We start from the raw sequence: 15,318 nt of genomic DNA on the forward strand, positions 1-15,318 counted from the left end.
AAGTACTTTAGTTACCATTTAAGTACCTAAGCTCCTAAATTTACATAATTTTGATGTAATTGGAGTAGTCTCCATGGCACTACAGTGTTGAAATTAAGAAAAACATAAGAAATATTTTATAATACTTATTCCTTTAGAAACACTTATTTGACCTATAAAATAAACAAAAAAAAATACCGCTTCACTTAAAAGGAAAACCAAAACGCATTTATTCTCAAGGTTAGGCGCGAGATTTTGTTGTCAGTGATTTTTCACGTTACCACGAAAAACATTTAAAAGTGGATATAGCAGCTGCGGCTTATGGTGAGGCTTTAGTGCGTCGCTGGCTGAAATACTGCCTGAAAATGTGAATGTTCTCACAATATCCAAAACGAAAATGGCTGAACCCATACTACCGAAAACAATATAACTGTTATGGAAATCTTAGTGTTTTTTTTTATATTTCCCAGATATGAAAAATATGAAATACACTTAGATTTTAACAATGGATATGAGAAAAAAAATCTCCTGATTCGACTATTAAGTATGCATACATATTTATTTTGGCTGTTTTGGAATAAATACAAATTTATCTTAATTTTGAACACGTTAAATGAAAAAAGAAGGTACCTTTTGAATGTTTAGGACATTTAAGGTATTTCGTATATTTGTAACACGTATATAAAATCTTTTTAGACATTATGATACAAAACCACACGCATTCACGCCTTGTACTAATGTACTCCCTTGCGGGGTAGGCAGAGGTACATTGCTGCACCCACTTTTCGCCAGAGTGGTATGTTAGTCCCAATGTAATAGGGGGCGGGCCTATTGCCATTTTATGGGCACATCCAAGACCCGAGAACAAATATCTGTCTTTAAACAAATATCTGCCCCAGCCGGGAATCGAACCCGGGACCATCGGCTCAGTAGTCAGGGTCACTAACCACTACGCCATTCGGTCGTCGTGATACAAAACCAGAAGAATACATATTCATATGTATTCCTTGAAACCTTTATTTTAGTCTATGCGAGTGCACGAGTGTTATAAAAATTCAAAGCAGGATTACCGGCGGTGATTGTGCCAAAGGGGCTTACGGCTCGTTACGTGATTTATACATACGAGTATGTCCTGAAATACATAAATGGTGGCTACAGGGAAGGTTTTATTTAATAAACTTAATATTTTTGTGAATATCAGACGAACTCAAAGTATTTATTATACTAGTGAAAAGCCCTATTAATCTGTAATTTAGGTTTTTCCTCATTGAACTAAAGACTAAAATTTCTTCTCTTTGTTGCAGATTAAATACAACAAAAAACAAAAATGTCGGTCTCGGAATTCAGGCGAAAGAAGCTGCTGTATGTTTTCAACGTTTTTTTCGGTAAATATTCCCATTTCCTTTGTCTGGCTGAAGGAATTCCTTTTCGTTAAAGATCTAAATGTGGAATAAATTGTTGGGATTGTTTCAGATGTCAATCAAAGTGGGACGATTGAGAGGAAAGACTTTGAGATCGCAATTGAGGTGAGGAATATCTGCCAACTTTTACCTCGTAGGAAAAAAGTCGATGCCATAAGCGTCACGAACACGTATACATATATATTTCAATTCAAGGAATCCTAACCTATTAAATACTGCTTATTGAAGCAATTCAATAGTCTACCCAGAAAAGATTTAAATATAAAGTAAAATGAATTTCCTTAAAAATATCATTAAGTAATTTGTATAAAAATCTGAAACGTGCAAGCTTGAAGTTATTAGGAAACCCTTTTAAACCTGCAGTCATTTTAATTAAAAGGGGGATTAAGTAAATCCGTTAGCAATTTAAAAAATATAACCCTATGACGCTGTGGGTGACGTTTGAGTTAAACGACTTATAATTATGCACGAAATTTTGAAAAAAGAATTGAAAACGGACTATACGTACCGATGTGTTTTAATCTTCCGTTATACTATCGGAAACGGATACGCGTTTTCATCAGTCAACTAATGTATCCCTTGTCATTCGTTTTATCAAAGTTGCCGCTAGAGTCGCTGCACTGTATGTACGACTACACAAACTTCTCCGTTCAAGAACTAGTCATTTATACAGTATACATAACGCTCAGCTCACGACTGTAATCCCCGAAGCGAGTCACTCGCTTTTTGCTGTACATTTCTGCTCACGTGATAGGTCGCGAGCCGTATCGCCGCCGTTTCAAGATTCTTGCCATACATAATTGTGATTGTTGTAGAAAATCTGCAGCCTCCGCGGCTGGAAGCCCGGCGACCCCAAGCACTCCGAGACTCACGAGATCATGATCAAGATCTGGGACGGACTGCGCAAGAGGGCCGACTCCAACAAAGATGGACAGGTGAGTTTTATTTTTATTTTTAGGGTTCCGTATTTCAAAAGGTACAAATGGAACCCTTATAAAAAGAAAGAAAGAAAGAAACATTTATTTGACACACTGAACAATAAAACAGAAAAAGAAAGAAAAATAATACAACAATAAACATAATATAGGATCACTTTGATGTCCGTCTATTTGCAAAAACGCACATTTCCACATAACATACTTCAAGTCAACCTAAAACAAATGTATACATACTCGTTCTATATATTATAACTTTAATTATCGTTTCAAAATCTATTAACACTTAATCACGCTGAACATCGTTTGCAAAACCAATGAGCTGGTTTAATGAATATGTTTTCATCACTAAATTATATCTCTTTGTGCCATCATTTTATTATTATGTATTTTCAGATATAAACACTCGGTATACAGCTTTATGCAAGATCGAGTTATACATTATATAGGGTGTTAAAAAAGGCGTAGCATGCCGCAACATCTTAGAACGAGTTTTGGAAATTTGTCTCGTGACTTTAACTGGGGGAATCTTTTATCACGGCTCATAGCAAAATATCTGCTTAGGATGGGATATGCCATTTTCGCAACAGCCTGTACATATTATAGAACTTACCTACCGTGACTCAACATGAAACCGAATCAAAAAGACATTACTACAGACGAACACAATATCTCCGAGTCACGCAGCTATTGGCCAAAGTAGTTACCATTTATTACATTAGTTCGCATTTGCTACATTTTGTTCTTTTTATACGATTTTGTTTCGTGAATAAGTGATCATTGCCGTATTTGTAGTAGGTATGTTATTCTATTGTATTCTATTTATTTGTCTGTAAATGCACAAAAAATATAACGCATATTCATACATAGCAACTCGATAAAAAATAGCATTTTAAGCAACGCCTGCTATACTACAGGAATAGGGAATATGCACGTATTTTTTAATATTCTTATTCGATAGTTTTACATCGCTTTATTATAGTAAAAAGAAATTCAACGCCAAAAAAAGTAATTTAAGTCATTTTAAAGAAAGTTAAAAATTTATAACCGACTCGTCAACTATAAACGCTCAAAACTTTGTGTGAAGAGATATAACGTCATTACATTCGTTTCATGGCTCAGAATAATGACTCTCGCTAGTCGCACTGACGCTCAGTTCTATGGGCATAGATTATTTTGAGATTGACATATCGTCACATAATCCGCTCGAAGAAAATCCGTCACGTTTCAAAGATTTAAAGTTACCGAAGTTTTTTTGTACTTATTATTTACTCGCTCAAAAATGAGTTATGATCAAAAATATTGATGGAGGCATAATTCTAAGATAACAAAGTTTATTAAAAATAATATTTGACCTTTATTTGAATCACGTGCATATTCCCTATTCTTGCGCCTAAACAGATTTGGGCATAAGTAATATATTATGCAGCAGTTTAACCTATTTCGAGAACATGCATGAAACTTAAGAGTATACTTAAAGACTCACAGGTTTCTTGGGTTTGCTCCATGCGCACGTAAACACGTAGCCAATTTATACTCGTGCGTGACTCACGCAGTGGGCCCGAGAAGGATCTCTACTCTGTAAGTAGTTTTGGGTTTATTTTCATGAATTTCATGCTACGAGTATAAAGAATGTTACGGTCACGCATGGAAGTTACCTGGCCAAACGAAACCCTGGAATGTTTTTTTTTTTTTATTTCAGAAATATTATACAGGGTTATTGGTAAGTAGACCTGATCCTTTCAGGAGGTGATAGAGGAAGGCATTTCCAGTCGATTATACTCTATAATGCATTATCCGAAACTTAACAATTTCTAAGATATTTAATATTTAAAGATTTTTTGAATTTTTGCCAAAATTTCATGTTTAAATCCGAAAATAAAAAAAACTAGCCATATTTCAATAATTTTTTTGTTTGTTTTGAATTAGTAACATTTTAATAAACTTATTAAAATAATCAAATGTGCATTATTCGACTTAAATTAGACACAACACCTCAAAATAGATAAACATTTTAAAAAAATATTCAAAACCTAAAAACAAATAAGTTAAATTAAAAAATAATTTCATATAACAATTTTTTGTGCACTTCAGCTTAAAAACATTGTCAACTTATAAGCTTTCAAATGAGATATTTCAATATGAAATCGATTTAGGTATCACCAAGATATGGCCAAAACAATCAGAGAAGGCGGACAAAATTCAACAGAAAAACTAATAAAATTAGCGCAATTTAAAGATAAAAAGTGTGATGGTTTTCAGTCCTGTTCACTTTAGTATGGAAACCCCTGTTGAGTTTTCTCCGCCTTCTCTGATTGTTTTGGTCATATCTTGGTGATACCTAAATCAATTTGATATTGAAATAGCTCATTTGAAAGCTTATAAGTTGACGATGTTTTGAAGCTGAAGTGCACAAAAAATTGTTATATGAAATTCTTTTTTAATTTAACTTATTTGTTTTTAGGTTTTGAATATTTTTTAAAAATGTTTATCTATTTTGAGGTATTGTGTCTAATTCAAGTCGAATAATCCACATTTGATTATTTTAATTAGTTTATTAAGATGTACCTAATGCTAAACAAATAAAAAAAGTATTGAAATATGGCTAGTTTTTTTTTATTTTCGGTTTTAAACATGAAATTTTGACAAAAATTCAAAAAATCTTTAAATATTAAATATCTTAGAAATGGTTAAGTTTCGGATAATGCATCTGATAATGCATCACCTCCTGAAAGGATCAGGTCTACTTGCAAATAACCCTGTATATAAGTATAATAGTCAACTTTATGCCTTGTAGGTATGTTTATAAGAAAACTTAGGAAAGTGACCAGAATGTCGCAATTTGAACTTAAGTAAAAAATATATAGTGTTCAAGATATTGCACTTTAATGATATTTTTTCCTAAAAATCGAGACCCTACATCAGCATTGGTACAGATACAAAACTACGTAGGTACCTATTGAATCAAAATATGTTCAAGAAATTATTATTCTTATATAAATGTTCGAATTTTATGTAACATAAGATACCTATATAACATGTGTACATTATGTAGGTACTACAAATTATGTAGCTCTGCGCGCGGAGGCTTACCGCTGCAAGGTAGTTCCCGTTTCACGCTGCGCATCGAAAGAGCTAGGTTCTCTACGACTCAAGGCTATGTGGAGGAAGTTTTTGTCAAAGGACGCTGTGCCAGCTTTTTGTACGCTTAAATTTCAGTAACATACGAAGCTTAAATTTACATAAGTACGTTCTTTCTTGCTACCTTTTATAATATGGACCTACGATTTTATTTTTTTGCTGTATATGTGTTAAAATTTATCTGATGGTAAAAAATATCAATATATGTATGAAACTGATAGACATGAATGTTCAAGTAATTTTATATCGCCAAACTTGGATGGTGTTAGAGTATATAGAAAGAGTTTTTGTGTACAAATAAAGAATATCTATCTATCTATCTATATAATTATAATGATATTTAATAACTCAACCCCCCCGACAAAATCATGGCGTATCAAACAACCATAAAACTAACAAAACATTCGTGACTGTATCGATTGAATAGCAGACTGGCCGAAAATTATACAACCACCGAATTAGAGGCATTATAAATGTATGAACTTTTTGTTAGTCGCGACCCAGTTACGACTGTGGACGCGCCGGCTGTGCAAATATAGTCAATTTTAATAGAACGGCCAGCGGTGAAGGGTAGCTTTATCTAAGTTGGCGACAGAACGAAAACGGGTTGATGCTAGGCGGAAAAAAGTTGAAACATTGAAGACCGGTTAGAATATTTCTGAACGTGCAAGCACAGAACTTTGTGATGCAACTTTGCTTAACTCTACTTGATAAAACGTCTAGCGGCGGCGGCGACAGCGTATCTTTGTGGTCGCGGCTTAGATCACGGTCATAATTCATAACGCAATGAGAGAAGTAACTATTCTGCAATGAATGATAAATAATTCGCTACCTGAATCACCTGTATTTTATAATATTTTAAGTTTATTAAATACTTAATCTTAAGCACTACATCAGTAATAGACTTAAAATGTAGTTCACTTTTAAAAATAATCAGCAGTTTCTACTTGATATTAATCTTACTTTAGCGAAGACAAACTACCTTGTTCTTGCTTCAGAGAACATTTTCAATTCCAACGACTTATTGATGTTACTTCTAAAAGCAACTTAGAAACTGAGTTTAAACTTTAGCTTTTCTAACAATAACACACAAACACGGAAATGCACTTTGTGAGGTATCACTAATGGATACACTCCATTTCTTTACGACCCATGAATCATACACGTCCAGTGTTTTATTTCACGTAATAACATTTTTCATAATTGTTACGGTAGGTGTATACTGCTTAATAGTTTTATGAATAGTGTAGTATGGATTTTCACGGTATCATCGTTGTGTTCTACATACTGAAACTTAGAGTAGTATAGAAGTCCCAACTAGGCCAGTGAACATCGGATGCAATTAACTTTCGCTATTAATACAAACGACACATTAGCAATCGTTAATCCTTATCGTTAAGCCTACGTCCAGCAGTGGACTGCTATAGGCTGATGATGAATCCATAAACATCGTTGGTCACATATAATTTTAAGGATTGTTGATTGCTAATACCTATATGATGTACGACAGCAGGTCACGTTCTAGTATACATCATCATCATCACAACCCATCACATCCTTACTGCTTCGGCACGGGTCTTCTTACAATGAAGGTGAGTTATAGGCCTAGTCCACCACGCGGGCCTAGTGCGGATTGGTGGACTCGTGTGGATTTCTAGTAAATACCTAAATAATTAAATGGCCACTTACTAACAAAACTGTTAAAACGTTATTAGTTTCAAATGCATTTAAAAGCGATCGATGCTGGCTTGTAATAGAAGTACTGAATTAACGTGACCTCGTTTGCAGAATACAGTTTTAATATCACAGCATATTCTATCTTGGGCTTGATAATTAGTTATATCGTTCTCGTTATTGTGTTAAAAAAGAAGGCATGGTTTTCAGACCCATCATCTGATGAGGTCTGAAAACGGTGTTCAACGGAGCATACGCGACGAACCACTAATTTTATTGATCATTAGGTATTTTATTAAGCCATACAATACATCAAACACCTTTTATACTCCTTAATATCGACGTAATAGACGCATTTTTCCTGAAATAAAAATGACATATTATGTATCTAGCCTATCTGAAACCTAGTTAAACATTGTGAGATATGGCGTTTCGACTTTCTCCGTGTTCGGCATCATAAGGGTCACAGTGACAGTCCATTTTTCTCTCCACCTTTAATTTGCAAGGTGCGGGTGCCTATATAAATAGAGTGAGTCGCCCGCGCGCCTCAGTTGTAATATCACCATGCAGAAATGACTAGGTTTCAGATAGGCTAGATACATAATATGTCATTTTTATTTCAGGAAAAATGCGTCTATTATGTAGTCTGAGCCTATCTGAAACCTAGTTAAACATTGTGAGATGTGTTTATTATCGCATGGTGGAGAGAAAACCAACTGTGACCCATAAGCTACTGATGAGTATATCAGTAGATAAATATTTGAATCTATAAATTTATAATGCATAGATTTCTAGGTAATAGATATACTAAAAAGAAAGGTATAAGTATACATAAGACTTAAGTACTTCCTTATTATTCCTGACTTGTCAGAAAGTTATGGAAGGTATGTACCTATACATATAGGTAGGTATTTATACATATGGATACACACAGTGTCTCTTCGAAAGCAATACTTATAAGTAATTATTGATCAAAATCTTGTTATTGTCAAGGCAATATTTTTAACATACACTAGCCGAATGGATGGAACCAGTGAAATACTTTGCAACAATATTTAAAAGCTGTAAAATGTAGAATATCGATCCAGCCCGCTGGGGCTCAGGCCAGCACATGCTGACTAGGGTATGTAATTCTGGACTAACCTCAGAAATGCAGCAGCCGACCCTGGAGCCTCGAGGACCTGCTCAGTCAGCCCTGTACGACGACACGGCCTGCAACACCTGGCGCGGCATCTAGTCCTTGGAACGAGGAGTGGTGCTTGAAGGGAAGATAATTTTACTAAATATCTCAGCCTCATCAGCTACTGGAAAAGATTAGATGAAGGCTGTGACACTGGCGGATAACTAAGTATTCAGTTTTTCAAAACATGATGCAGGTCACTATATTCATATTCTAGATTGACAAGTACCACACAGTCTAATTTTGTATTCTAACTAACTCGGCGGTTAACGAGTTCCTGTGCAGTCCTACTAGGAAGGAAAGTTATTTTATAAGCCTTTGCACCGATTTTGTGGGCTACTATCATTCTGTATCATCATGTGTGAATATTATGAGCTCTGGCAGCATTCCTTGGTAGATGACATCAATTAATAAAGATTGATTAACACAACAATAACAATTGTAATAGTTGACAAATGAAACCCGGCTAACATGTCTTAGCTGGGTAAGTAAATGATCAGTCATGCCACCAGGATAAGTAAAATGTTCAGTACTTCATATGAAAAACATTAACAAGGTCACCTTTAGGTATGTTCGTCAACACTAAGGGCAGGTCTCGGCCAAAACCTTAAGGCTTCGCCTTGTTGCAACTTCAAAGGTACGTAGGTAGGTACCTACTTACATTGTTGTAGGTTCGATTTTGAAACCATTAAGTCAACCTAGATAAAACAAAATAAAATAGGTCGATTAAATAAAGATGGTACGTAAAGATGTTAGTTGTACCTGATCAGACCTGATGCAACGACAGCCAACATAGACTCTCTAATCTGTGGAAGCAACAATCATGGTGGCGGGAACATGGACAGTTGGACGAGCCACCTCGAGCCTGACTTATCAATCAGAACTGACAGTTCGCCAACAGCAGATAGCTTGCGGCTATCTATAGGTAAACTTAGGTAGTTAGCTATACCCAAGAAAAAGTCCTTGGACATCGATATGACAGTGGAACGGCGAATAACTGTGACACTCTTTAAAACAAAAAGGCTTGTTGTTGTCCAGCTAAGGAAGGTTACGTACTTCAGCGACCTGGTATTGCATTCTGAAAGAACTGCGAAGAGTTAATATTATGACTAATAATTATTACTTATTTAGAAAGTTTTCAGCAAACTCTAATAAATCAAGCAGCTACCATGTCACCGCTGCCCGGTTATAACTCTGTACTAGCTTAGTAGATATATATATATATATATATATATACCAGTTTTAGCCTTCAGCTAGAGGCCAGAGAGCTCCTAAATGAGATGCGACTACGAGCATGACACAAGTAATTTTTTACTTGGTAACTAGTTACGTAACTAACTGAAAGATCCATAAAACAGTTGAGGATTACTCAAAATGGAATTGTGAAAACGGCACGTCTGTATCTTAACCAGTCAGTCTAAGTAGTTTCAGCAGATACAGTGTTGAAAAATAGTTATGAAACGTTTGCGCCAGAATCGAATTAAAAATACATTTTCATTAGAGAAGCCGTTTAGGCATGAATAGGTACTTTCATCCTTTGGATTGTGCTCCAAATGATGACCTTCGAAATTCATAGAAATTTAATGACGACTGCCATTGTTTATTATCTAGCCCCGTACATTGAGTAGGGCTGTGGCTACACGTGATGTGATACACAGTACACAGTAGGTATATGCATGTTCCCAGAATAGTGGAAGTTATAATTTTACCAAAAGGTAGTCGTCTCGTGCAGGAGCACCGTTACTCGATTTATTCGATACACAACTAACTAGTAGACAGCTGCTGCGTAGGAGGTTCACGCATTTTTCAACAAAGAGCTCGGATACACACTCACAATCCACTGGACATAAAGAAGACAGCTAATATGGTGCCACTCAGAAACCGCGATGACACTCCGATCATGATCACCCGACAGTAGGATCATAATAAATTCGGTAACTTGTGAAGCGGTATAGTATAGCAACAGCGACTTTCACGAAATCAGGAATTAGCTCAGTGCTTTTAGGTTGAACACTCGCCGGTGGGATTCACTTTGCTCACAGCCGAGAAAAGAAAAGACTCAAAGCTGGAATCTGCCGATGTGTCATGACACTTAAGATAGTGTCTGGGGGGTCACTTTATATGACGAAAAACGAACTTTCAGTGCACTGCGGCGCATCTGTTTGTATGTATTAAACGTGCCGATTGCACGACAGCTCTCGTTCGTTCGTTTCTCATCAGTATAGAGTAACGCTCCTGTACTTACCGTGCGTCACCATTCCCATGAGCAGTCCAATGATCTTTAGGCAGTTTAGAACAAAAGCTGCATTAGACAGTTTCTTCAGCAGAGACATTGAAATAAAAAATTGATTGCACAACTATCCCCAGGAGCAGTCTACAGGTCACTTTGGGCAGTTCAGAAGAAAGCTGCTTTAATAGAATACCCTACCTCAGCGGAGGCATCAAATTGAAGTGCTATAACACTTTTAGAAGCGGTGCACGTTGCCCGATTTGTCGTCAGCCATGCCGATGCGGCTACGGCGACTGCAGGTGGTTACTCAGGCTTCCTTGGTGTGCCCTTGTATGGCTAAGATAACCAACCTTGGCAGTAAACGTTCGTCTGCATATGCCAAAATCACTGATGAATAGCGCACGTTACTCGATACCTTCTAAATAAGTCACTCATAATGATGGCTGATGATGATGATGACCGTACTAGCAATAGTGCAGGCGGTTCCGCTGAGCATAAAATCTCTTCCCAGACAGGGGGCGTTTGGATCTGGCAACCAGAACAGGAGTGCCAGGTGTGCGCAGCGATGCAGGTGGGACAACACAGCCGCCAGGGCAGGAGTGCATGGCTGGGTCTATGCAGCGATGCAGGTAGCACAAACCGGTGGCCAGGGCCAGGACCGGGTGTACGCTGCGATGCCGGTGGCACAAAACGGTGGCCAGGGCCAGGACCGGGTGTATAGCCGCCAGGGCAGGAGTGCATGGCTGGGTCTATGCAGCGATGCAGGTACCACAAACCGGTGGCCAGGGCCAGGACCGGGTGTACGCTGCGATGCAGGTGGCACGAGACGGCGGCCAGCGCAGGAGCACAGGGCCGGGTGTATGCTGCGATGCAGGTGGCACGAACCGGTGGCCAGGGCAGGAGCGCAGGGCCGGGTGTACGCTGCGATGCAGGTGCCACAAGACGGCGGCCAGCGCAGGAGCTCAGGGCCGGGTGCAGGTTACACGAAACTTCAATTTCACCGAATCGGCCTGCCTACCCTCAGCGGGTAGGTACCGGCGGATCACATTACTCGCCGCACATGCCACAATGTCCCAACATACTGAAACTCGGAGCCACGTGCTTCCTGTAAAAAATCCTATGACGGTCCTGGAAAGCTCCTGTTTGTAAAGCCTTACATAAGCTATAATCAAGTGCATTATTGTAATAGCAAAGTTTTTATCAACTGTTTTCTAAAAATATTAGAAATTGAGGGTAGAAAAATATATTTTTATTATTTTTTTTTTTCCTTTATAAAATTAACATATGCTTTACTTAAAGCGGTCATTAATGTAAGTATCTAGCTCAAGCGCCACTAGTAGGACCGGAATATGTGATCAATCATCACCACGACTATTGAATCGGACCCTACTGCGTGGGATAAAAACCCCAAGCGCCGGAGCATTATGACCAGTGGCTGAGCTTTTAAAAGCAGTAAATAATAGCATTTTACTCACGGCTTATCAACTCAAACCTTCGTTGCGAAATCCTCAGCAATGGCTGCGGGCGCAGCAGCCGGCAGGCCCCGCGCCGCCTGGTCCGCATCACGCTACAGCTCCCGGCAGCGAGGACTCCGCAAATTCAATATTATATTTTTCCCCGTCGGAGCGAAGCCGACGAGAACCGTGGCTACATTGAGCCATTTTGCCGAAGTGTTCACTTCAAAAATCAAAAACCAACTGAGGCGCGCGGGCGACTCACTCTATTTATATAGGCACCCGCACCTTGCAAATTAAAGGTGGAGAGAAAAATGGACTGTCACTGTGACCCTTATGATGCCGAACACGGAGAAAGTCGAAACGCCATATCTCACAATGTTTAACTAGGTTTCAGATAGGCTCAGACTACATAATAGATTTATGATTATCGATGCATTCCATCGTCAAGTAGGAAGACGTCGTATCTATCTATGTATTCTTACTTAATCTAACCAGCTCAGAAGGGCTAGCACGCGGCGCATTTAAGACGTGACAAAAGTTTTGCATCGCGCTCACTCACATCACACAGCCTCAAGAGCGAGCGTGACGGAGAACTTTTGTCACGTCTTATTAGCGCCCTGTGCTACAGGGCCAGAACATACTTCCTTCCCTTTACAACACAGTATTTTATATTGAGAATATATTCTTTTTGTGACAAACTCTAGAGCTGGACTAGCTCTAGGTTTATCACCGTGGTGAAACTATCAACCAGTTACATCAGCATCTGGCGCTGACCCGCAACTCATTCCCCCAGGTGTCCGTAGAAGAGTGGATCTCGATGTGGGACGAGTACGCCCGCAACCCGTCGGCCGCGCTGCAGTGGCAGCAGCAGTACAGCCACTTCATGTTCGAGCTGGAGGACGCCAGCGCCGACGGCTCCATCGACAACGACGAGTTCACCACCGTCTGCTCGTCCTATGGCATCGACCCGCAGGAGTGCAAGGTCGCCTTCAGCAAGATGGCTAAGGTCAGTTTGATCGCGGAAATATACTTACGTGTCGTGATGTTTACTGACGTGACAGTGAGACTTGTTTTCCTGGGTGATGCTCTTTGTAGCAGTTGTTTCACATTGTTGTTGACATTTCGGTGACAAACACCAAGCCAAGAAACTTGGGCTAGTCAGTTGTCCCAGGTAGATTCGTGTTAGTCATTTGCTGCATATAAGGACCAGACGTATATAAGGAACAGTTGATATGTCGCTCGTGGAGGCTCCCGCCGTATACATAAATAGTGTCGTGGACAAATGCTATCTATCATACACAAGTTACAAAGTTTTATTCTATTGTAGCGCAGCCAAGTGAACGTTTAAAAGTTATCTTACTTTTGATATTGCTGTAAGTCTAGTGCAGGTTAGAGCCATAAAACTTTTGAAAAAAGCAAACGTAAACTTGTCTTATGTATTTCTACAATATACTTAGATACGATAGGATGAAGATAATAGAGCTATTACATGCCTAGCCAAGCATAACAGTGAGTTGTGCAAGATTTCTTCCTTCCCGGAATCCATTATTGAGTCATTTGATTCTACTGAAGTCTGATTCAGCTCACTGAATCAATTACTTATTCCCTGGACAATGCCTGGTGCGGTCTGCACGAATGCACAGATCCCACTGTTCTAGAGAATTCTCTAAGGATAACTAACTATTGTTACGAGATTAAGACTTGTATTGTTGCAGAGAACCTCATACAATACAGGAAGTGCGTTGTGGTTTTGCTAAGCTTTAGTTGTATTTTATACTAGATGCTATATTTTGTTAATAAGTAGGTTGTTCCGAGTATATATGGGAAACTTAAAATGTTAGCTCAGTTGAATTGTCCCTTAACTACACAAAATAAAAGTTACTGTGCATTAAAATTTCAGAATATGACAGACAACTAACGTTTGAAATTCTATACTATAATTCTGTAAGAAAATTTGCTTTGTTCTCATGTATATTTTTTAATTCAGGGCAAGGCCAGCGTTTCCTGGGACGAGTTCCAGGAGCTGTGGAAGGAGTACTTCTCCACGGAAGACCCGAACGCCCCGGGCAACTTCATATTCGGGAGAACCAGCTTCTAAGCCGCGCCAAAACATTGAAAGATTTTGAATGTATAATTTTGGTGGGGTCTACCATTGAACCGGGATAGACTCTTCTGTCTCGGCTACATATGGCGATGCAATGTTATGATAACTAGAAAATTTTGGACAAAACTGTGTTCAAATGCATTTAGCGTAATTTCTGATATAAAATTTTCTTTAGTGGATCAAAACTTTATTCTGTGTGGAAGTAAATCTTTGAATTGTTAGATTACGGATCTATTTGAGCTCAAGCGGTTTCTTGTCTTTGAATGTTTTTCATAGATTTTAATCTTATGACAACGAAAGTAAACAATTCACAATCTTACCAAATTACATAATATTATAGCACATTCTTGTAGCATTACATACATATCTACTATACTCTCAACCTTTTCATATTATTACCTATGTATTGCATTGTTATCTAACTATTTGTTCAGATTATTTTAATTCTACGCATGTTGATCTAATTTGAAAAATTTAGATCGATAACTATTCTACGATTGGATTGATCTTCATACTATCTATTACCTAATGTTTATTAAATATTTTATGTGTGTTGACCTGAATAAAATTATATGTATGTAGGTATATATTTATCAAATTTATTGTCGTGTTAAGCTGCCACATTATAGAATCAATTAAATAAATGAATGTATGTAAATAAAATACCTGAGTTTTTTTTTATATCAATGTCAAAATGAATCAAAAAACATCTATCAATAAAAACAAGAGAGGTAATTCATGAAACAAAGGGTAATTACCCTTAAATTAGGTGTAAAAGCTACCATAAGTTAAATAAGTGCTGATTTTTCAAAAGTCAGATAAAAGTTATCTGGTGAATAATTTTGATGCTGTCGAGTCAGAATGTTTATAACCGGGTGTTAAGATGAATGCGTTTGAGCGGGAAATGGGGGTTAGTTAGTCTAACAAAGCACGTTTTTAATAAAAAAAACATCAAAATCTCGAATTTTTATGTTTAAATTCTAAAGTAAAGTGGAAAGTTAAACTTTAAGAAAAAACATGGTCACCCTACACAAACACATAACCAATGTGACAGACTGACAGTAACAATTCTATTCCTCAGATAACATTTATCTGACTATTGAAAAATCAGCTCTAACTCACAGTTACGTAACTAGGACACAACCTTTATATTTTCACTTATTTTTCAATATAGGTATAATATTTTTCCAACGTCCG

At 37.7% G+C, this 15,318-nt stretch overlaps 1 protein-coding gene across 1 annotated transcript in view; it reads left to right on the plus strand.

Annotated features, from left to right (window-relative positions):
- Window positions 1–14,774, plus strand: part of LOC119694101 (calexcitin-2) — a 29,956-nt gene extending 15,182 nt beyond the window's left edge. The window contains exons 3-7 of the mRNA XM_048621925.1: window positions 1,284–1,364; window positions 1,453–1,505; window positions 2,216–2,335; window positions 12,811–13,023; window positions 14,005–14,774. Of these exons, the coding sequence (XP_048477882.1) occupies window positions 1,307–1,364; window positions 1,453–1,505; window positions 2,216–2,335; window positions 12,811–13,023; window positions 14,005–14,115 (555 nt within the window). The 5' untranslated portion in view covers window positions 1,284–1,306 and the 3' untranslated portion in view covers window positions 14,116–14,774. The remainder of the gene's footprint in view (window positions 1–1,283; window positions 1,365–1,452; window positions 1,506–2,215; window positions 2,336–12,810; window positions 13,024–14,004) is intronic.
- The last annotated feature ends 544 nt before the right edge of the window (window positions 14,775–15,318 follow it).

The sequence above is a fragment of the Plutella xylostella genome, chromosome 6, assembly GCF_932276165.1.
Source record: "Plutella xylostella chromosome 6, ilPluXylo3.1, whole genome shotgun sequence".
Lineage (NCBI taxonomy): Eukaryota > Metazoa > Arthropoda > Insecta > Lepidoptera > Plutellidae > Plutella > Plutella xylostella.